This window comes from Pocillopora verrucosa, chromosome 3 (genome assembly GCF_036669915.1).
Source record: "Pocillopora verrucosa isolate sample1 chromosome 3, ASM3666991v2, whole genome shotgun sequence".
Lineage (NCBI taxonomy): Eukaryota > Metazoa > Cnidaria > Anthozoa > Scleractinia > Pocilloporidae > Pocillopora > Pocillopora verrucosa.
The window spans coordinates 6,555,028-6,575,549 of NC_089314.1; the positions used below are offsets into that span (position 1 = coordinate 6,555,028).

Consider the following 20,522-nt stretch of genomic DNA (forward strand, 5'->3'; position numbering starts at 1 on the left):
AACAAAAAGATACGAAACAACCGGTGTCAAGCTCCATTAAGGAAAAAAGATGTCAGAGCGTTCATAGACGTCCGGAAAAGGAATCAAAAGAAAGGGAAGAAAAGAGCGAGTATTCCATTGATTTGTCGTATTCTTTCGAGTTAAACCCCCTAAAAAATATTCTTAAGACAACTTGGTTCTGACTTCCTAGTAGCACGATGAAGGGCAACGAAAATCACAACGACTTTGCCAACGTTTTAAATTGCACTAACAGAGCGTTTATAACGTGAAAACTCGTTTCACTTCCAACTGTTACCCATATAAATTACTTACCCTGTAATACCAGACGTGACAAATTCCTTGCCAGAGTAATTAAAGCCATGGTCTACAAGAGCACCACAAACATCCTCCACTTTGTCGCCTCCAAATGCTGAAAACAAGTATTAGTTTCAAATAAGTATGTTTGGTTTACCTTAAAAAAAAGTGGTTTCATGCGTTCTGAGTGTTTACCTGTTCCATAACCGAAGTGTCCTTCGAGGACCCCAGCTTTGCCTGCCATCAACTCTATCAGTTTTCCAACAGTCATCCGCGATGGAAAGCCGTGCGGGTTCATGATCTGTCATACAAACCAGTTGTAAATTAGTGGAACTACTAAAAATTTCGTTAACTTGACCCTCCATCTTCCAAGATCTGAATGTTAATTCGCCCCTCTATTTGTTACACATTTCCTTGTGAATTAGTCAGAATTTAGTGTTTGATCAAGATTACAACTTCTACCTGACAAGTTCTCATTACCTTTTTGCTAAATAATGTATGGATATGAAAGGGAGAATTCACATGTTTATCACTTCTGAAAGTTTAAGTGTTGATTTATTGTCATCTTATATTTGTTAATCCAAACAGCTTTGTCCACAATGAATACAAACCAAACAGAACACTGTGTAGATCGAAACAGAACCAACGAAGAACCAGACAAGACTCTGATAGTCAGGTTTTCCATTAACAGTTCTTTGGTTCTTTTTTCTCTTTTGTTTTCATACCGGTTGCTTTGTTGTTTCCGTTTCTCCGTTTATTCATTTATTTTTTTTACATTTTTGCTTGTTTCCTAGAAGGAAAACTTAAAAAAAAACCAGAAAAAACCAGACCAAACAAAACAGAAAAAAAAAAGGATCAATATCAGTATCTGGGCAACGGCCCACCTACCCCTCCCCTAAACCAACATTCACCCTAAGTTATTATCAATTGACTGCTGTTGGGTTAGGGGAGGGGTAGGTGGGCAGTTGCCCGGATACTGACATTGATCCAAAAAAATTTCTGAATCCGTGACAAAAGAAAGATGATACTTACAATATCAGGACAAATACCCTAAAAAAAAAGAAGGAAAAACTTCTAAACATATAACGTAAATGGAAAGGAAAGAAGCAAATACCAGAGATGAATATTTACTTTCTTACCAAATCAGTAAAAGGCATATCTTCTTGATTAACGATTAAACCACAAACGCTGAAACAAAAAACAAACAATTGATTACTGCTGGGTTTTACACTTCCTAATATTACTATAACCTGCTGTAAAATTGTGTAATTATCAGTAATTACAGAGACTTCTACAATATCTGTTACCAATCAAGACCCACATCTCAGGGTAGAATGCTCAGTGGCCGTCTAACGGTACACAGGAGCTACGGGTTAAGAGACAAGGCCCGGCAGCATGGTCTGTTATTTGTGTCACTCACCCCTTCTGGCCGTGTCTACTGCTGAACTTGTCCCCAATCTCCGGTCTCCGCGTCTGTCTTTGAAGAATCTTTATGAGGAATGCCTAACAAAGAAAAACCAATAACTTATTAGTGTAATATTACGACAGAACAGATATTGTTAAGTAAAGACTGAGTTATTTTATTGACGCGTATTGTCAAGACACTTGTCATTATTTGAAGTACTTAAAGGACATGACTGTAGAGATAAACAAAATTCCACCTCTTCAGCATTTGAAGTCACCAGCACACGCTCAATGTAAATATCTTTTGGCCCTTTGTACCTATAAGCAGAACAAATAGAAAGGGGAATAAAAACACGAGTTGGGACGATTTTACATATGAAGAGAAAAGACCACCACAAAGGAGCTTACAGCGATTAACAAATTTGGAAGTTTAAATAAAACTGTAAAGTTCCTTAAAGCCAAGAAAATGATGCCATGATGGGAGCTAATAAATAATACATATCAAAAAATTTACTTACGACACTGGTACATCTCTGTATTCAGGTTGGGGAGGTGGTTGACCTGGTGTCACTGTGACAGACAAAACATTAAATCAATAAAAATGATTTTCTTTTTCAAATGTAAACAATAACGATAGCACGGCCATACCTGGCTGAAGCCCTGAAGCAGTGACAACAGGCATGGATTTGTTGATGAGAACTTGTTTGTTTTCAACCCTCTCACCTAACAAAGAAAGAAAAAAGGGAAAAAAGATACTATGTAAGACTGTTTTGTATCTGATTGGTTTAGACGTTACAGCGGTTTTTGAGAACCAATCAAAGGCAACGAGAAGTAAAAAATAATCAAACTTAATAAACAGCACTTTGAAGAAAACCCTCGATGGCATTCAAATTTGACACGCAATTGGGATCAAAATTCAGGTTGGGTTGATCTTGGGGTTACGTTCATCATACTTTGAACATCCAAATCCAGAGATCTTCCATACAACACACAGGATAACAAAATAAACTGAAATACCTGGAGCGCAAATTCCATCAGCGTCAAGAGCTCTGTGTCTCCAGATTACCTCACCCGTCGCTGCATCTCTACTGGGACCTGAAAAATTCACAACACGTAGGTCAGGTAAACCCTGGTTCTTACATTAAACGAGTTCTTATTAAATTGCCGGGCACGCACTTTTTATCAGATTTTACCAGATTGCTCAACGACATAAACCTCCCTGGTTGTTTACGTTTGTTCACACGTTAGGACAATATCATAATTTTTCCGTGTTTCCCTTGCATTTTTGATTATCAGTGAGACACATAACACATCATTAAACACAAACGCAACGTCTATCAGGAGCACATGTTGGAGGTTTGCGAAGTTCCTTATTATCCAAGATTGACAACCTGTATATTTTAATGTGCATTGCTTATTGTAGCTTGACTTTTAAAAGCAGAAGGAAAGTAAGTTTTGGTGAGGTTGACAGAAGGAAAAACTCTTTGTTACATAAGGCGCTTCGTTAGAAAGTTGTTACATTATTCCTATCTCCAACTACTGAAGGTAAATGGTAAAACCCCCAGCGAGTATTGAGCCTTTCGAGTTGTTATTCACAGATTTTTGAGGGGCTCTTTCCAATTCTTTACTCTTGTTGTCAACATCGGTCACCAAAGTGGCATCCTACGCTGCAAGTTATATTCCCAAAATTGTCTTCAACTCAAAAAATCACTGCTTGAAGCACTAAATACAGTCAGTAACGAATTTGTACTTCTACATCTAACTAATTACTCCCTCAAGTGTTTTTGGTCGCAATCTGACAACCCTTGTATTGCCCCAAATCACGGTTGAAGATGTTTTGATTTACTGTAATGGCTACAGTCTAAGGCACTTTTGGCATGCATATCTTTCGACGGGAAGTTAAAATTAAAATTAGAAGACGAGTCTTACCCATAACACGATCAAATGTCTTTCAGATCCAATTGAAGTGAAAAGGATGACGATACAAGAGAGAAAAAAGAAAGGAAACCAAAAATATGTTAGATATAAAAAGGGGATCTTTCTAGCGATCAAATACGAACAGTCCTTTACACAGAGATTTCACCTTTGAACAACAGACGAAACCTGGAGGCGAGAGGAAGCGAGGATACCACAGAGGCTGAGATGGGATTTGAAATCCTCACGTTAACAGATATCCACAGAACCTGTCGTTCTTTTGTTAACAGCAGTACTCTGTAGTGTGTCAAAAATCTGATTAACTAACAATTTAGCGGCCAAACTGCCCAGATTCGTCTCTCCTTTTATAGCAACCGGTCACTCAAAAAACACAAAAAACACCTGACTTGGTATTCACCTGATTCGCGTATCTTTTTAACAAACACGTTTGCTTCCTGTATACCAAGCAGCGTCCAAACCCTGCACCACAAGACAAAATAATTTGATTCAAAGTTAAAGCGGTCTACTGTTGGAAACGCGTTTTAATGTCAGTGTAACACCAACGGTTGATAGTACCTCTGTCAACAGACGCTTTGTTTAGTATCAGTGCATCCTAAAATAAAAAAAAAACCTTAAAGTTATCATCTGAGGAAGCTTAATACTAAAACTAATGTGAACCACTTGGGGAATTCATTGAACTGTCTTTACCTCAATATCATAACCACTGTAACTCATAACAGCCACTGTTGCATTTTGACCTACAAAGCCGACAAAAATAAACATTAACAATGTTTAACAAACCATTACAGAGGTACACAAAACTGACCAATCAACAAGCAAAATGTCCGAGAAATAAAAAAAGTTTACCAGCCGGCAGCTTGTCGAATTGGATCAAGTCTATAGTCTGAAAAAAAGGAACCATAAAGCAAAATTGGTTTTTCTTTTCCTAATCTCTTCATAGATTGAAGCAATTTTTTGAGGTTAACAGAAAATTACCTTTGTTCTCACCAATGGCACCTGAGGGTAACACAGGAAATACAACAGCGTGTCTATTCTAAAACACAAAACAAACAAAACATTGAAACTTTATGTACCCGCTGGATCAGTTAATATATGATTTGCTTATAGCCGTACAATTGCGAAAAAAACGAGTACAACTCTCTCCTCTTTGTAAAGAAGCTCACCATGGTATTTATTTCAACACGAGAAATGCACGTTACCTGTTACGCTGGTTGTACCCAATGGAACCTAGAAATTAACAAAAAAATGGAAAGATTAAAACGGCATAGAAAAGTAACAAATATAACAAATAGTAACATAAAGCCTCTACCAACAAGTTCACAATGTTAATAGTATCAGGTGAAGGCATACTCATACTCGTATTTTTCCTTCTTAGTGTAAATGCTCATATCTGTGCCAGAATTGTTACATAACCACTGCCCCATTTTCCGATACAAGCAAAGTAGCAGAACAATGTACACACCCATAGCTTGTTTGCCCATAGCACACTGGTAAGTGTTCCGAGGAGACTGATTGTGGTGAGGATATGGTATAAGGCCAGCACATACCCCTAGCAGCGTGAACGGTTCTATCTCCAGATGTGTTGTCTCCCTATAAAGTCAAGTGCTACTTTTAGAGAAACATGAAAACAATTGATACAATTATTCGCTATTTGAAGAGAGCGACACTCTTTTTACCATATAGTAAGTTCAGTTAATACTATTAGTGATCATTAAAATTTTCAACTCTGAATGTTGCATTTCTAGTGTTCTGATTGGTTCACTAAACTACGGTTATTAGTTCATATCCCAAGTCACCTCGCATGGAATTGAATTGCGCCAACTGTTGCGGAGCTGAAAAAAGGTTCCAAATATCCAAACGTGAAATTTAATAAAACAACGATTTTATTCGCGCTTGTTGGATACGAGATTGGTAATAGCCAACGAGGTCCAACGCATGCTCATGGAATAATTGCTATTTATTCAGATGTAAGCAATCCCTGCAGTTCATAGTTAATCCCGCAATAATGAAAATAAACCGACCAGTTGGCTCGGCAGAGCATCGAAATTCTGTCTATAAAAACGATATCTCTTCAGTTGAAGCATGCGTAGATTTTTGCACAAAACCCTTAACTTAAATGAAGACCGAACTGGAACCCTGCGATGCAGATGTTATACACTGCCTACAAAATGATTTAAGTCAGTCTTGCCATACTTTGTAATTTCCTTCTCGTACAAAGAAATTGCGCAGTCATTTTCCTCGTTGACATCTAGATACTCAACTAGACCATCATGTAAGAAATCTTCGAAGCTCCTGGTCAAAACAAAACAAAAATATCATATTTACAAGAGGCCACGTATTAAAATAACAAAAATAGTCAAACCTTCCGTAACTAAACCATAAGTAGAGAGATGGCCGCTCAAAACAAGCCATGATGAACGAACCATTTTCATGCAAAGCTTGCAAAGAGTTTTATTTCACAACAGACGTCTATTTGAGCATGTTCAGATCATGTGACATGCATGGTCAACATTACCAAAGATCTTTGCAAGTTTTGAATCAACAGCGCTGAAAATGGTCCGAGTCATCGAAAAGAGGCTATATCTACATTGACTTCGGTGATAAGCAAAACTAAGGTTTTGGAACGTGCTCGCTGACGTATAGTGGAGGTTTTCAAAAATGTGAAAACATTAATATTTTAGTTTGAAGGAAGGCACCAGGGGATGACAACAACGCCACCATATGTATATGAACACCTAGGAAACTAGGAAAAAACTCTCACCTGAAACCTTGCACGAGTTCTTGAATGTGTTGATCAGTCACTTTAGGTTTTCCATTCTTAACAATAATGTAAGGCCTAAAATTTGTTCAAGTCACATTGTATTAGACTATAAACGATACCGAAGATTTTGTAGGGGGGGGGGGACAAAAAGTCTATGGAATTACCTGCAAACTCGTCCTCCATCAGATGCAATGTTAACAAATCTGCAACAAAAAAATTCTTGGTTACTCTGTTGAAAAAGGTCAACTGAACAAAACTGACAGCAAATTAGCAACATTTTAGGAAGCTGAGCTACCTGTGCTGGTGATTTGGGCAAATGGAGACAAATTCACTGATGTAACCAGCTAAAAGAAACAAGACAATACCATGAGGAAAAATTATCTTTAAATGTGTGCTGAGATGTGTAGGAGTGTAGAACATGTTTAGGACAAAAAGGGCTGTCGGAGTTAAGAATAAGCTCCCTTCCTAATAAGACCCAATCCCCACTCCTTTGCAAGTTGCCGCCAAGTCTAGAGCTTCCAGTTTTGAATACGTTCCCTTTCTCTTCCCCCTCTTCATAAAAAAAGACAACAACAAACAAACAAACTGAAGGTATCCTTATCTTCATTTAGGACAGAAAAACGTTTCTGTACAAATCACACTTGTATTTGAAAACCTTTACAAATTTCGTTTCTAAATATTGTAACTTTTGCGAAGTGCCTAGGGTGTATACCACACACAATATTCTAACTGTGGCTCTCATCTGTGCATTCCTCATCATAACCTCCCTCTGTGCCCCTCTAATAACCCGACTTCATACTGAGCCTCCCGTCCGTTAAACCTATTTTCACAATCGCCTTCTCCTGCCCATCTGAATATTTTCAGGCCGGAAAAAAAAAAGGGATCAAAGAACTGCTAACCAGGCTTGTACAAAAACTACCAGTCAATAACAAAACTTTTGACACGCTTCGTGTAAGTAGTATCTTTTCAAACGAATTAGCGTGACCAAAGAATATGGAAATGCCGAGGACACGTCCAGCTGTCTATCATAACAACAACTAATTCCTGAAAAACTGCTGTCTGCATGCAGTTGTACAGTTCGAAAACCTCACCTCTCCTCATTAGACGGAACGTTTCAACCAAGCGCTTGTAGTTCTTTACAACACCAAGAATGTTACCTGACAGAGAAATGCGGCTTAATACATAAAATTAACTTTTATTATCAACGCAAACGTAAACTACATCAAGAAAACGAGTAAATATCATGAAATAAGATTTACCCTGAATTGAGGGGCTGGCTACCCAAGTTTGCTGGCTTCTGCCATCGTAGATAAAATCTCACTCTATGTATAATTAATCGCTCGGCAGAGCCGGGTAAAACAAACTAAGCTCAGGTTAACTGTAGAAATGACAGGGCAAAGAGAAAAAAAAAAGGAATATATAAAGAATCCAACTCACCGTTCAGGAACACAAGATAAACTGAAGGATGGCTTATCTCCTCGCCGGACAACATATTCAAATTCTGGAAAACAACACAGACTGTAATGTTGGACTTGTGTACAATTATAACTATGATATATTTACGAGCAAAAGTGGCAGAAACAAATTAAATTCTTCCACTTCAAGGTCTGATTCTGCATTCGCTGAAAAGTTCCCTTTCTATTTTTTTTTTTTTTTTGATCCCATTCCTGAGGTTTGTCTCTGGATCAACTGAAACTCTTGCCAATCTAACTTTAAAAAAATCCAATTAATTAGAAAGCCGTTGCTTTAGCATTTGAAACGGGAAAGGGGCTTCATTTTTTTATGCATTGTACGACTCTACCATTTGGCTGATAGTTCTTAGTTCAAACCGCTACTAGTTTCAATTACATCTTGGACTATGGCACATAGAATAAGCTCTAATTTCTGACACTGCAAAAAACCTCACCTCTACTCCCAAATTATAAGCTAGGCGAATAATGGGTTCTTCATTCTGGTCTGTGGTAATATGTGTCATCAATGCAAGATTCTTCACTAAGCCACAGGCCTAATCAACATACATAACATCCTTAGTCAGTAATTTTCAAACAGCACTCAAATCGTTTCAAGGTGAATACAAGGGTGGGCGCCTTTTTAATACGCCTTGATTATTGCTGAATTTCCAACAAAATGATCAGCACTAACACTTGATAGCTGCTACCATCAAAGTCTTGTTACGACTAAACCTGGAGGGCAATGGTTGTAAGGGTAACAGGGACTTTAAGCTGTTCCGTGTTATGTATTCTGCATCCTTTGCCAAACACGGACTTTCCTTTACCCACTCTCGAGACTATGATGAACATTATATTTTTTGATTGATCCATGTTAAGTACCCATTACTCACCTCTCCTTCAGGGGTGTCCGATGGGCACAACATTCCCCACTGAGATGGCTGCAGCGACCGAGGACCACTAACTTTACGGGTCTTTTCAAACTGGAAGTAATGGAATAAAGCAAAGATTTAAGTTCAAAGTGTCCTTTATTATGAAAGTTTAAGACTGAAAAATGAGGAAGTCTTGTGGCGACAGTGAAACCTCAAAGTTCCACAATTCACCAAAAAAATCAAATTAGTCGGGGGGGGGGGGGAACTTATCTGTAATAATCAGAGTTGACACCAATATTTTCAACTTTTATCCTGGTATTCAACATTTCTCCTCAAGGTCTTAAGTACCATACTAAAAGATTACTTTCACTCTCACCTGACTGCTTATCCTTGTCATCATTCCAAGAGCAGAAATAAATGAAAGCCGCGAAAGAACCTGGAAAAAAACATTTTTCGCACAATGGAATCAGCAATCTTAATTAAAATTGATGTTCCACAGCGCAGACGTCTAGCAAACGGCCTAAGTGACCGGTTATCCCCCCTTCCACACCCACACACCCACCCCCAAAACCCCCTTCCACCCCGATGGAAGACTGAAAGGTTTTCTGAAGTACAAGTAAATTGTAAAGCAAAAATTATTTAGTTCATTACGCCTACCTGTGTGACCCCCGCACGATTCATGTTAAATCTCTTTATGATCCAATTACCCTGCCACCAGAAACAAAGGATTTCTCAGCTCTTAATATAAACCTCCTCAGAAAGACGTACTAATTTCCCACTCTATGAGCAAAAAATACATGACTGGCCATAATACTAAAGCAAACATAAGAAAAAATTCCAACATTCTTATAAATAATGAAGTGCTTGTAAAAGGTTGGCTATTCACGAAAGGTAGTACCCACTTTTTAAGGAGTATAATTTCAGACCTTAAATATGCTCCACATCATAACTTACCCTTCCCCTATCTCCACTTACCCCGTCTATTCTCAAGGTTTTCATAATGACATCTCAAAAACTAACTATAGGTACATTTTGACCAGAAAGGAGTCAGAAGTCCTTGGGGTTTTTACTTATTATCATTCTACATTAATTAAAGAAGCTATTGAAAAGACATGCACAAATGAAAATAAAAATTGAGTTCCAGGCATTTATTACCGAGGTGATTGCATGAACCAGACCATGGGTAATTTGATCCTGACGCATGTGCTTCACGATGTCAAACTGTACACAAAAAGTAAATCATAATAAGCCAATCAGCCAGATCAAGTCTTAATCTTTAAAACCACAAATATTTCATTGAGGCAAAGACAAACGTGACAAAAAGTCACTGTGACAGGTGTCTGCGAAAATCTGCTTTGTGTGTACATGTTCTGCGTTTATTTTTGTGCGTCTTGTCGCAAGAACAAAATTCTGTTCCAGGGATGCAGATTTTCATAAAAGAATTGACCATGCTACGAGAAGTTTGTGGTTATTCGTCATGCTGAAGACACTTGTAACAAAGTATTATAGTTTGCCTCACGTTTAAGTCACTTCCGCTGTTGATAGCGATGTTTCGATGTTGCATATTCCCAGTCTCCTTTAAGCGATGTGATCGACAAGTTATGTGTCGACTGGTAAAGCATTACACCCCACTGTGATTAGTTGGTTTTCGGTTAAATTTGAATTGTTTAATAGCGGAAAGCTTAGGGAACCCAGCTTGGGAAATCGGTCAATCACTGTTGTTATCAGCCAACCAATCAGGACTAAGCATAATGCTTCGTACCATGATAAGTAAATGGTCGGCTTCGTCGCCTTTTACAGAAAATCGTAAGAGTTTTAGAGCTTTAAAAACTCTTCGCGGTGGATTATTTACGTTATCAAATAAGAAATAAAAACAAATTATTCTGTTTTATCCCCACCAAGCACCACAGTTTCTTTTTAAACTCACCCCTTTAATCATTTCTCGAAATATGTTTGGAAGTTACTGAATAAAAGTTTTCATCTACACTCCTAAAAGCAGCATACACCGAGAACACATCACAGAGAAACTGAACGAAACAACGGAATACCTGGGCAGCTCTTGGTTTTGGAATTGTTTGGTCTGCAATTTTCTTAAGCTAAAAACAAACAAAAAAACAATATTTATGAAGGGTACAGCAGGCATACGAGTATCAAACAAGTGTAAAGCGGGCAAATACAGGATTTTTGTTATTCATTAAGTTCCACAGGAGGTGGGAAGACTAATTTGGAGGAAAATACACCTCAGTAGACGAAATAGACCTTATCGCTTACCTCTGCATTAAATCTCTTGAACAAGTCCTCGAAGAGAAGAGACAGAAGCTGTGAAAAGACAAACACCAAGTCATTATTCAAGTGAATCAGAAGCTTGTAACTAACGTGCTTCTGAGAATAAATAGACAATAAAGAAGACTGACAAACTTCTCTAGTTTCTCGAAGTAATTTTTATCATTTTTGCACAAATAAACAATAGTATGGAAAGAAGCAAGGATATCTGTATACGGAAAGTGAATCGTTTTCCGAACAATGCTACATACCTGGCCTGCGAGTTCCAGCCGCTTGTTACCATAGTAATCACGGTCATCTACATGGGCCTAAAAATATGACATACTTGTACAGATGAACCTTTATACACAAGTCATGATAGCTAACGGTAGGCCTGAAACTATAATTATTTATTGTCTATCTTAAATTTTTTTGGTGAATGGAGGACAGTATAAATTGCAGAGCTGACTCTGAGGCAAACAAGTTGCATTCATGACTGTGAATATTTTAAAAGAAATGAATCGGAAAGCGATCTTCGCAATAAAGAATACTACTTAACAGTAGTGAAAATAAGGCCTGAAAAAAATTCAGGCCTGTACGGGATTTTAATCCATGACCTAAGCTGTACTGACCGGTGCAATGCTCTACCAACTGAGCTAACAAGCCAATTGGGAGCTGGTTATTAAGTTAGTTCGTAATAAGCCCGTGAAGTGATGAAAATAAATGACTGTTAATACATGAAAAATCATAAATGTGAATTGCGGGTGAAGAGGTGAATGAGAGCGATCTTTGCAATAATAAAAACTGAATTCAGCTTGAAATTTTAAGCAGAAATTATCTTAAATTTCAAGTAAATAACGTTTCGCTTCCTCTTGCAGTAATTCTTCCCCAAGAGCCACCTTTAAAACAGACAATCAGATCAGGTCGACAGGTTCACTTGGCAACATACCTCGTCGCTGCACGCTAGAATGACTCTACGCACCATCAGAGCTAAGAATACACACTTGGCTTTGAAATCATATTTGATAACCTGAAATAAATAAAACAGAAAAAGTCCAAGAACAAATACCTTCAGTAAGCGTATCTTGTCTTGATGCCAAATAAAGCCAACTGTGTTGTCATCAGTTATATTATATCTTTCAGCTACATGTAGTACTGTACCTGTACATGCATTACGATTGGTCGATTTAGGCAGCTGTATGTAACTGCACGGCCCGCTAAATTCAAAAGTTGTTTGAATTAAAATATACCGCCTCTATCTGAACTCAGAGATAAAGTATAGTAGATGTTTCTCTCTAACCTTGTTTCCCCGCGTGTATGGTAAGTTGCGGAAAAAACTAAGCCGTAATTTACAGTAGTGACGTCGAACTTGGTTAGTAAGAGGTAGAATTATAATCTTACCGGAACATGAGCGAGCATAACTCCTGCTAACAACTCCCTTGCCTCCTCCACTTTAGTTCTGCTCTTCCCCCAAGTTGCACGCTGACGCACTTTGGATCCAACATACTGCAAAGCCTGTTAATATAATAAAATCAAAACATAGGGCATATGTTATTTTAATGCAGTTTACTTTATGCTGGTTAATTTATATCCCTTACAGTTTGCGTAGATAGACAGTTGGACTGGTTTTAAACAGGAATTTTGCCTATCCTGCAATGAGGTTGAACTTGCTAGGAGTCTAAAAATGAAAATCCTTACTGAACAGGAATATAAACCCTCGCCAGCTGTGCTTACATGTACGTCTCAAGGTGACAATCTAGAGAGGTGTAGCACACACTACGCCACGTCATTCCCAATCCAGAGATTAATGGTACACGCTCCTAAAAGCCTTCCGAGGAGGGGTGGGTGATAGGGGGCTCATTCATTGCCAAAGTTTCCAGACACAGAAGTTATCACTGAGGATGGCTTCTTAAAATCTCCTTGATGACAACAAAATGTGTCTTAATGTTTCTTCCAATGGTCGCTCACTTCAAAAAAACCGGTGTGCAGCATGCATATCATTACTTAAACACGCTTCAAATGCTTTAAATAGAAACTAATCAATAAAAAGCATTTCAAAAACGACTGCACTTTTACTAAAATGCTACAAATGTACCTCATTGTACTTCTTCTATCGAGGTACTTAATATGTAATCTATCTTATGACAAGTTATAAGATGCCTCGCTATGTTTACTGAAGATGTACACTGTACGTGTAGATGAGGCTGAAACTGATCTCTGTGGTAAATTCCATGGTATATAATTATTTAAATCTTTGTAATCATGTTTGCTTGATAACAGTGGTGTACCTGTAATTGTGTGTAAATATTTAGTTTGTGACATTCCTCAAGAGATGGAGCAAATGTTGAGATCACTTCCTCCTCACAGCCAACCATTTGAACGATTTCTTGTTCACATTCCATTCCCATGGCTTTGAAGATCACAACAACAGGGACATCCTATGGGATTAAAAAACTCTGTCTACTAACGGATATATATATATACACTACATCTTCAAGCTATCAAGACTTTAATTGATAAATCACATCTGAGTGAGAACTGAAAATTCTAGTCTCATACCAACTTAGGCCTACCTTGCCTATAAATTTAAACTGAACTTTTAAATTAAAAAAAAAATGCATTGCATAACAAAAGAAAACTCAAAGAGTAAGAGAAAAGAGAGGTCTAAAGGAATGATCCTAACTTATCTAAAACCTTCAATTGAGAAAGGGAAATACTCAAGAAAACTATGTGCTTGTTGAAAAAATTTGGACATCTTCAAAAGTGACAAGAATTTATACAAAAATTCCAGACCTCAGAGAATAAAGAACTCATATACATGTACTTGTGTCTTTGACCAAAGGAAGTTGGAGAGTATACAAACAGAACTATCAACATAAAATGCACATTGAAATAAGTAAGGAAACTTACCTCTGACATAGCATTATGTTTCAAACAAAACTTGTTCTGTTTGGTCACAATACTTGTTCTACTTTTCCTTTCAGCTGTTGAACTGAGACAAAATGCAAACAACAAATAAACTTTCATCTCTAAAGGAAAATGTAGTGCACCCTATTGTGTGTGCAAAGGAGTTATCAGTAGTAAATGGTAGACAGCTGTGAATCACACACCTTGTAACAGAACATCCAATATTTCCTTTTTTGTCTACTTCCACAATGATACGATTCTTTGACAACTGTTCTTGAATTAATATCACCTTTTCTGTTCCATTTGCTATAAAGTAACCTCCTAAAAATTCAAAATCATCAACAATTGACAGTTTCTATAATAGTCGATTCTTTACAGCTAGCTGTAATTCAAGAGTGATCAAAGAATTCTAAAATTAGAATGCCTCTTAAACAAACCATCATAACCCTCTCTATGTACACTGAGCACCAACCACATAAACAACAGTTGTGTTTAACCCTTTACACCCTAACATCAGTATACATACACAGATTCTCCATATTGTTCTCTGTAAATTTCCTAAGGTGCTGACAAGGAGAATTTGTATAACAATCACAAGCCTCTTTAGTTGGTGATCATTTCCTTTATTCTCATGACCTTAATGTTTGATTCAGGGGTGATATCAAAAGGAGAAATTAGACACCAGTCACTCTTAGGAGTTAAAGGGTTGAAGTGATCAACATGGGTTTTGTGGGGAAACTGGCAGAGAAACAGTTACATGTACTGTACTTAGAGGAGGTAAACTGCTCCCATCCAAATTCAATCCAAACAGCATCTTACACTTACAACACCTAGCATAATAATAAACTAATGTATGATATCAACCATCCAAAGCAAAGAATGACACCACTCTTCAGCTGAGAAACCAAAATGAAGCACATTTCAGGATTTACCCCCAACTAAGGTACTTGACATAATGGTTGGTGCAGGATACCCAGCGCAATACTGAGGAATCACCATAAATTATTATACTCTAACCAACCTGGATCAATAGGGCACTCATTCAAGGATGCCAACTCAGCTGGACTTTTACCAGTCAATACACAGTTAGAACTGCGAAGCATTATAGGCATTCTAAAAATTGATAAAAACAAACATATTTTGGCCAAAATTATTTCATATGGCACTTATACAAGAAAATAAAATTGTAAAATCTCAAACAAAATCTCTTAAATCAATGTTGATGGAAACCAAGTTTATTGTTTGTTACATTGTTTGAATCTGATGGCTAATTGTTGGCAACATTTTCCATATCTAATCTATGATTACCCTTTGTTTATCTTTTGAATAACAAGCAGTAAACCTAAAACAAAGTTGATTTGAAGTTGGAGGAAAAGAAATGCTTAAATATTGTCTACACACAGCTTTTTCTCCTCTGCTCCAAATTGAATTTATTAGTGTGGACATCACATGCCAGTTATTAAACAAAGTTTAGCTGTTGTGTAACAAAGCCATGGTCTAAACCTTTTTCAATTTAGCAGAGCCTTTAATCTCACTTTTTATTTCTGTGAACAGTGTCAAGAAAGCCGAGTGCTAATAGTGGAAGGACTTTTTTTTAATGTAATCAACCCTCCTACAGAGAATCCTGTAGGCACACTGCTTGAATGTGTAAAACCACAGATTGGGTTAGATCTCATGCTAATAACCCGCCATGCATGTGTTACTCAAAATATCAGCTAGGTCACACCTACCTCCCCACTGGCAGGTTATGCCTCACCACACGCTGTAAAACAACATTCCAACAACCACTTAATTGGTGGTTAGTAGTCAGGTTTTATTCACCAACATAGAAGAGGGCACTTCATCCTACTAGATGGTAAACTAATTACATTTCTGACACTATTCAAAACCAAAATTCCCCGGCACATCTGCTCTTTACAAAGCCACCCTGCCAGTATTCAATATCACACATACAGTACACCCTTCCTCAATGATACAGAGATGCTAATCATTATCAAGGGGAAGTTGCCCTTGTAATACAAGAAAAAAATTCTGTCAAACAAATCCAAAAAATCTATTTTACACCCAGAGAAAAAGTCAAGAAATGTTTGGCAGTTCAGAGCAGAGCTACAAGGTGACCACCTCAACTTGCACAAAAGGGCCAAAGTATTTTTAAAGTTGCTGTACCAGATGAAAAAATTTCAAGCTACAGTCCAAACCGTATTAAGTGGTCACTCTGTATTCCCTATAGGTAACCACTTACAGGTTACACTGTAACAAAAATTTTAATTTAAGCAAATTTGAATAATATGCACACAAGTAAATTTAATAACAATTATATCAAAAATTAGAAGAACTGCCCATTACTTTAAACAACTGGGTGCATCAGAACAACACAATTAAATGCTTCTTATTTCACTTATAAAGAAAGGGAGCAGAGTAATCTAGAAAATAATTATTCCTCTGAGCAAAACAACATGATCCTTACCTGACTGCCTCTAGTGTACTCAATGTCAACCGTTATTGGTGCTGAGTATGTCATATCCCGTAAGCGGCACTAAACAATGATTGTAATTACAAGTAAGTTTGGACCTTTTATAGCTTTCATTCATATTTGCAGTTGACTCCTATTATAACTTGAAACCTTTGTAATTCAAAACTTATGTTAACTAGAACCAAAAGGGATTACCTCCTGGATTCTCACCACACCATGCTATGCACTGATCAATAAAAAGCTTCATTCTTCTCCCCCCCTCCCACTCCCCCTGGGCAACTCAGTGCCCAGAGGGAGGGGGATTTAAGCCTTGCCAGGGTAGGGTGGGAAATTTGAACCAGAACTGTGAACCCCTTCCAGCATATTGACCATGTTTCATCTTTTAATAACGAGGTGTCTTAAGGTAAAAATTTCTCTTCCACTAAGGTTGGCACTTGGGGCATTTGAATCAAATTTTGAACCTGGAGATAGGACTTTAAAGAAAGCAATCTTAAAAAAGGTCAAATCCTCAGGAGGTTTCCCAGTAGGGGGAGGGAAAGAGGGAAGGAAAGTTGAAGCTTCAAATGAATTGACACATGAATTGACCCAGTTCATGAATCTCAAACCCATAATGGTCTCAACCATATCAGTAATCAGTTTGTTGTTAAAAGGACCTGTAGAAATGTTCTGGCATTCAGCATCCAGATTATCCAATAAACTTGCCTCATGAGGTGAGATGGGTTTAGTGATATTAAAAGATTCCTCCACATCAGGACTTCCAACGTATATGTTCAGGTATTTTAGATACCACACTGGATCAGCATCAGTGGTGATCTTCTCATTTGCTTTAACAATCTTCTTTATCTGAAAAGTAGGGCAATACAAACATCAAAATACAACATCACCAGTATTATCTCCCTCCATCCAACTGAAAAATAAATCCTCACTCAACTCTGACGATGAATTCACCTAAGTCTTTAGTCAGTCACTGTTACCAGCTACAGTCCAAGGGCATAGCCAGGATTTTTCAAGCAGGGGGGTCACACTGTGACAAGCAGAGGGTACACACCAGATTGCCATGTCAATCTCCATGCCATGTTATGCTTACAAGGGGGGGGGGAGCCCACAGGAAACCCTGGAATACCCCCTCTCCCAGCTATGTCCATGAATTCCCTTCAGGACTACTCTGACCCTGACAATTCTTGCAGAGTTACACTGTTGACCATACAGTCTCTCCTTTGCATACCTTAAATTTCACAAAAACTGTACAATCATGTAGGAATACTGATATTAGGAAGACTAAGAATTGAACTTACATCCACATTTATGAAGTAATTAAAGGAATCAATGTGTTGCTTGACAAGTCCTTTCACCTGCAAATTTAAAATTAATGCAAAAAAACTTGATGTGTAAATATTGAACAAATATGTTAAACTGTTTCAGGAGAACAAAGATGAAAACAAGCAGCCCACATCATTTTGTTCAGCTTCCCCAAAAATTTTTCCATATCCAGAAGAACATGTACCCTCTAATTCAGAGTCCAAATGGATGGTTTTCTTTCCTTTAAAGACGCCATGAACTGTGGGTATCTAATCCTTATCCTTATTATTCTCTGAGATGGGATAAATGTGTCTGCATGAGCAGAGAGGGATACTTTACCTTTAAAAATGCTGGTAGCAGTTTCCATTTATCCTACAAAGGAAAAAAAATCAGTTGTCACCAAAAAAAGGTGACAAATTAAGACTCCTTTAAAGGTCTCATAGGCCAGACATATGAGCTGAAACTCATGTCAGCCATGACAAGTAATCACAGCACTCTCTAAGAAAGGGGTGCTCACAGGAGCAGCATACAGCTGTAAGTATTTACCTCCCTATCAAGACATATCTAAGGACCCCACTGGCTTTATATAGGTGTAATACAACATGCTAATCTGAACACCATTTCAATATCTCAATAGAGGACTCTTATTCATGTAACTGGAGTGAATTGGCAGTCCTGCAGCTTCATTCTGGTTTATGTTAGTGTCACTGAGCCTCAAAGTTCATACATTACTGAAAGATGGGTAAGTGTGAAGAAGAGCTCCTTAAGAAACTCTGTCAGCTGACTGTTGGCCTACAGATAACCAACAGGTCACTATCAGGCTACCCACAGGCTACCAATATTGGCAATGCACCCAAGAATAAAAGGGAAAAACTAAATTTGACTGTACTTTATGTACACTTTGGTCTGGTTAAAACTGACCGCTGACAATTGGCCACCTGCTGGCCATCTGTTGGCTGACTGTCAGCCGTCTGTTAACTGACTGTTGGCCAACTGTTAGCTGATTGGTTTTTTTCAGGGAGTTGTTCTTCAAAATTAACAAAAGATGTAGTAATACAAATCAAAGGCACCTCAACTGTCTTGACTGGCCTGGAAACATCTTCCAGGTTTCCTGTTTTGTTTCCCAATGTTTCAAATTCCATTACTATCATTTAATTGTGAGGTGCTTTCATGGTTTTTACAAATTAAAGCAAGTAAATTCTTCACCATAAACATCTTCTAGCATCACACAAGGGGCAGACTTGGAAATAAAATGCAAAATAAAATTAGTAAATTAATGCCGCGACCTACAGATGTATCCTTCCTTATGCACATTTGCACGGTGATTAATATTTTCTCTGGTTTAAAATTTTTACATCCAGTTTTATCAACAAGTTCATTTGTTTCGGTAATGATAAATAGAATTCACACTGTTTTATAACGTTCTGATAAGGTGAAAACTTAAGCAACATGAATGTGTTTGTAGATTTTGCTTGGGCCCCGCACGAGCTTCAACACTAAAGACTGGACACTGCACGACTGTTTTCAACAAATCATTGCGAGCGTACAGTGTATATCTTCAATTCTTCAACCGATTGTGGAAGTTTCATATTTTCATAGCCGCGGACTGCTAGTACTACGCAGTGTCAATTCAGCTGCTGTTGCGCTTGGCTTAACTGTTCAAACTGACATTAACCCAAGTACATGTATCAATGACTTCATGCAGATAGTTAGGAACTACGCGAGCTTCAAACTCAAGGCAGGAGGCTGTAATTTTTTATGGGCTATAAAGTCTCGTCAAGTTTCCAGTGACATTTGCTAAAATTGTAAGTACAAGTCTACTCCACGTATTGTTGAGCATTAGCATTGCAACACGTGTGTTTACAAAATCTCACCTGACTTTAACCGTGCCGCCATCTTGGTCCTCACAAGTTCCCAGGATTAAGGACGGCTCATGGCTGAGGGGAAACAGGGAACGAACAAGTCTCGTCCCCAGAGTCCTCTCTTCCACCCATAGGAAGTGAAAGACCTCATACTGACAGGACAGCAACGCAGAGAATACGCTGATTGAATAATCAATTTAATAATTTGTAAAGAACCCCGTGAATTTCTGGATGATTTCACCGTTTCTCTAGGCCTTTCCGTCCTCAGACTACGCAGATTTTTGCGAATGTATTACGCTTTCAGAGAGAGGACCTGGCAAGTGTGACACGTGCCAACCCACCGGCTTTCAAACTTTCACAGATTATTAGGTTCAAAAAGTTATTCCAGAATCCAAAGTAGTTTGGGTTCCCGTTTAATCTCTGAGGCACAAAAGCTCTTAAATCAAAACCCAGGGATGAAACCCCAAAGTCTGCTCGAAAATTGTACTTCGATAAATATCTCCCCAACGTTTAAAATGTGATGGTAATTTTTTAACTATTCCTGAAAAATTAGAGCAACTGGAGCATCTAAAGAATTATTAAGGTACATGTGGGTTGGTTTGTGAGACAAAACGTAGATCGAATCTCAATAGTTTTCAATGGGGTTGTCAGGGCATAAGAAGCAACACTCAGGCGCTCAGATTAGTAGAAGTTGACATAACGTTGTAAAGATATGAGAAACCGGCTGCATTGAAATGTTATTTATGGTTAATATGACGAATGACGCTCGTGATGGATTGTGTATGTTCGTTCGTTGCGGTGGTAAAACACTAACTTTGAGAACGTACTTCAAGTCTTGCAGATGCTCTCGGACTCTCATTTAATTTGTCAAATCGTTATTTCAAATCGTTATTTCCTCTGGAAGCGAATTTGATAAATACGGGATATCTGACTAAAAGGCTGATACAAAAGATAAATGCTGCGTACAAGTTTATTTTGAAGCGAAAACAACTGATTTAAAGTAGT

At 37.9% G+C, this 20,522-nt stretch overlaps 1 protein-coding gene across 1 annotated transcript in view; it reads right to left on the reverse strand.

Annotated features, from left to right (window-relative positions):
• Nucleotides 1-19,577, reverse strand: part of LOC131777313 (DNA-directed RNA polymerase III subunit RPC2) — a 23,140-nt gene extending 3,563 nt beyond the window's left edge. Inside the window, exons 1-44 of the mRNA XM_059093585.2 lie at nucleotides 19,530-19,577; nucleotides 18,726-18,895; nucleotides 17,995-18,027; nucleotides 17,652-17,708; nucleotides 17,059-17,199; nucleotides 16,351-16,419; nucleotides 15,614-15,645; nucleotides 14,905-14,996; nucleotides 14,087-14,204; nucleotides 13,887-13,968; nucleotides 13,265-13,414; nucleotides 12,378-12,491; nucleotides 11,926-12,006; nucleotides 11,249-11,305; nucleotides 10,986-11,033; nucleotides 10,763-10,810; nucleotides 9,870-9,935; nucleotides 9,372-9,422; nucleotides 9,091-9,150; nucleotides 8,736-8,825; nucleotides 8,301-8,399; nucleotides 7,832-7,895; nucleotides 7,486-7,551; nucleotides 6,690-6,738; nucleotides 6,559-6,597; nucleotides 6,395-6,469; nucleotides 5,827-5,925; nucleotides 5,096-5,223; nucleotides 4,833-4,860; nucleotides 4,609-4,666; nucleotides 4,480-4,516; nucleotides 4,321-4,370; nucleotides 4,189-4,225; nucleotides 4,031-4,092; nucleotides 3,628-3,646; nucleotides 2,716-2,793; nucleotides 2,347-2,421; nucleotides 2,217-2,268; nucleotides 1,956-2,016; nucleotides 1,715-1,797; nucleotides 1,434-1,482; nucleotides 1,327-1,344; nucleotides 490-595; nucleotides 313-409 (exon numbers count right to left, since the gene is read on the reverse strand). Of these exons, the coding sequence (XP_058949568.1) occupies nucleotides 313-409; nucleotides 490-595; nucleotides 1,327-1,344; nucleotides 1,434-1,482; nucleotides 1,715-1,797; nucleotides 1,956-2,016; nucleotides 2,217-2,268; nucleotides 2,347-2,421; nucleotides 2,716-2,793; nucleotides 3,628-3,646; nucleotides 4,031-4,092; nucleotides 4,189-4,225; nucleotides 4,321-4,370; nucleotides 4,480-4,516; nucleotides 4,609-4,666; nucleotides 4,833-4,860; nucleotides 5,096-5,223; nucleotides 5,827-5,925; nucleotides 6,395-6,469; nucleotides 6,559-6,597; nucleotides 6,690-6,738; nucleotides 7,486-7,551; nucleotides 7,832-7,895; nucleotides 8,301-8,399; nucleotides 8,736-8,825; nucleotides 9,091-9,150; nucleotides 9,372-9,422; nucleotides 9,870-9,935; nucleotides 10,763-10,810; nucleotides 10,986-11,033; nucleotides 11,249-11,305; nucleotides 11,926-12,006; nucleotides 12,378-12,491; nucleotides 13,265-13,414; nucleotides 13,887-13,968; nucleotides 14,087-14,204; nucleotides 14,905-14,996; nucleotides 15,614-15,645; nucleotides 16,351-16,419; nucleotides 17,059-17,199; nucleotides 17,652-17,708; nucleotides 17,995-18,027; nucleotides 18,726-18,806 (2,999 nt within the window). The 5' untranslated portion in view covers nucleotides 18,807-18,895; nucleotides 19,530-19,577. The remainder of the gene's footprint in view (nucleotides 1-312; nucleotides 410-489; nucleotides 596-1,326; nucleotides 1,345-1,433; nucleotides 1,483-1,714; nucleotides 1,798-1,955; nucleotides 2,017-2,216; nucleotides 2,269-2,346; nucleotides 2,422-2,715; nucleotides 2,794-3,627; nucleotides 3,647-4,030; nucleotides 4,093-4,188; nucleotides 4,226-4,320; nucleotides 4,371-4,479; nucleotides 4,517-4,608; nucleotides 4,667-4,832; nucleotides 4,861-5,095; nucleotides 5,224-5,826; nucleotides 5,926-6,394; nucleotides 6,470-6,558; nucleotides 6,598-6,689; nucleotides 6,739-7,485; nucleotides 7,552-7,831; nucleotides 7,896-8,300; nucleotides 8,400-8,735; nucleotides 8,826-9,090; nucleotides 9,151-9,371; nucleotides 9,423-9,869; nucleotides 9,936-10,762; nucleotides 10,811-10,985; nucleotides 11,034-11,248; nucleotides 11,306-11,925; nucleotides 12,007-12,377; nucleotides 12,492-13,264; nucleotides 13,415-13,886; nucleotides 13,969-14,086; nucleotides 14,205-14,904; nucleotides 14,997-15,613; nucleotides 15,646-16,350; nucleotides 16,420-17,058; nucleotides 17,200-17,651; nucleotides 17,709-17,994; nucleotides 18,028-18,725; nucleotides 18,896-19,529) is intronic.
• Nucleotides 19,578-20,522: the final 945 nt, after the last annotated feature.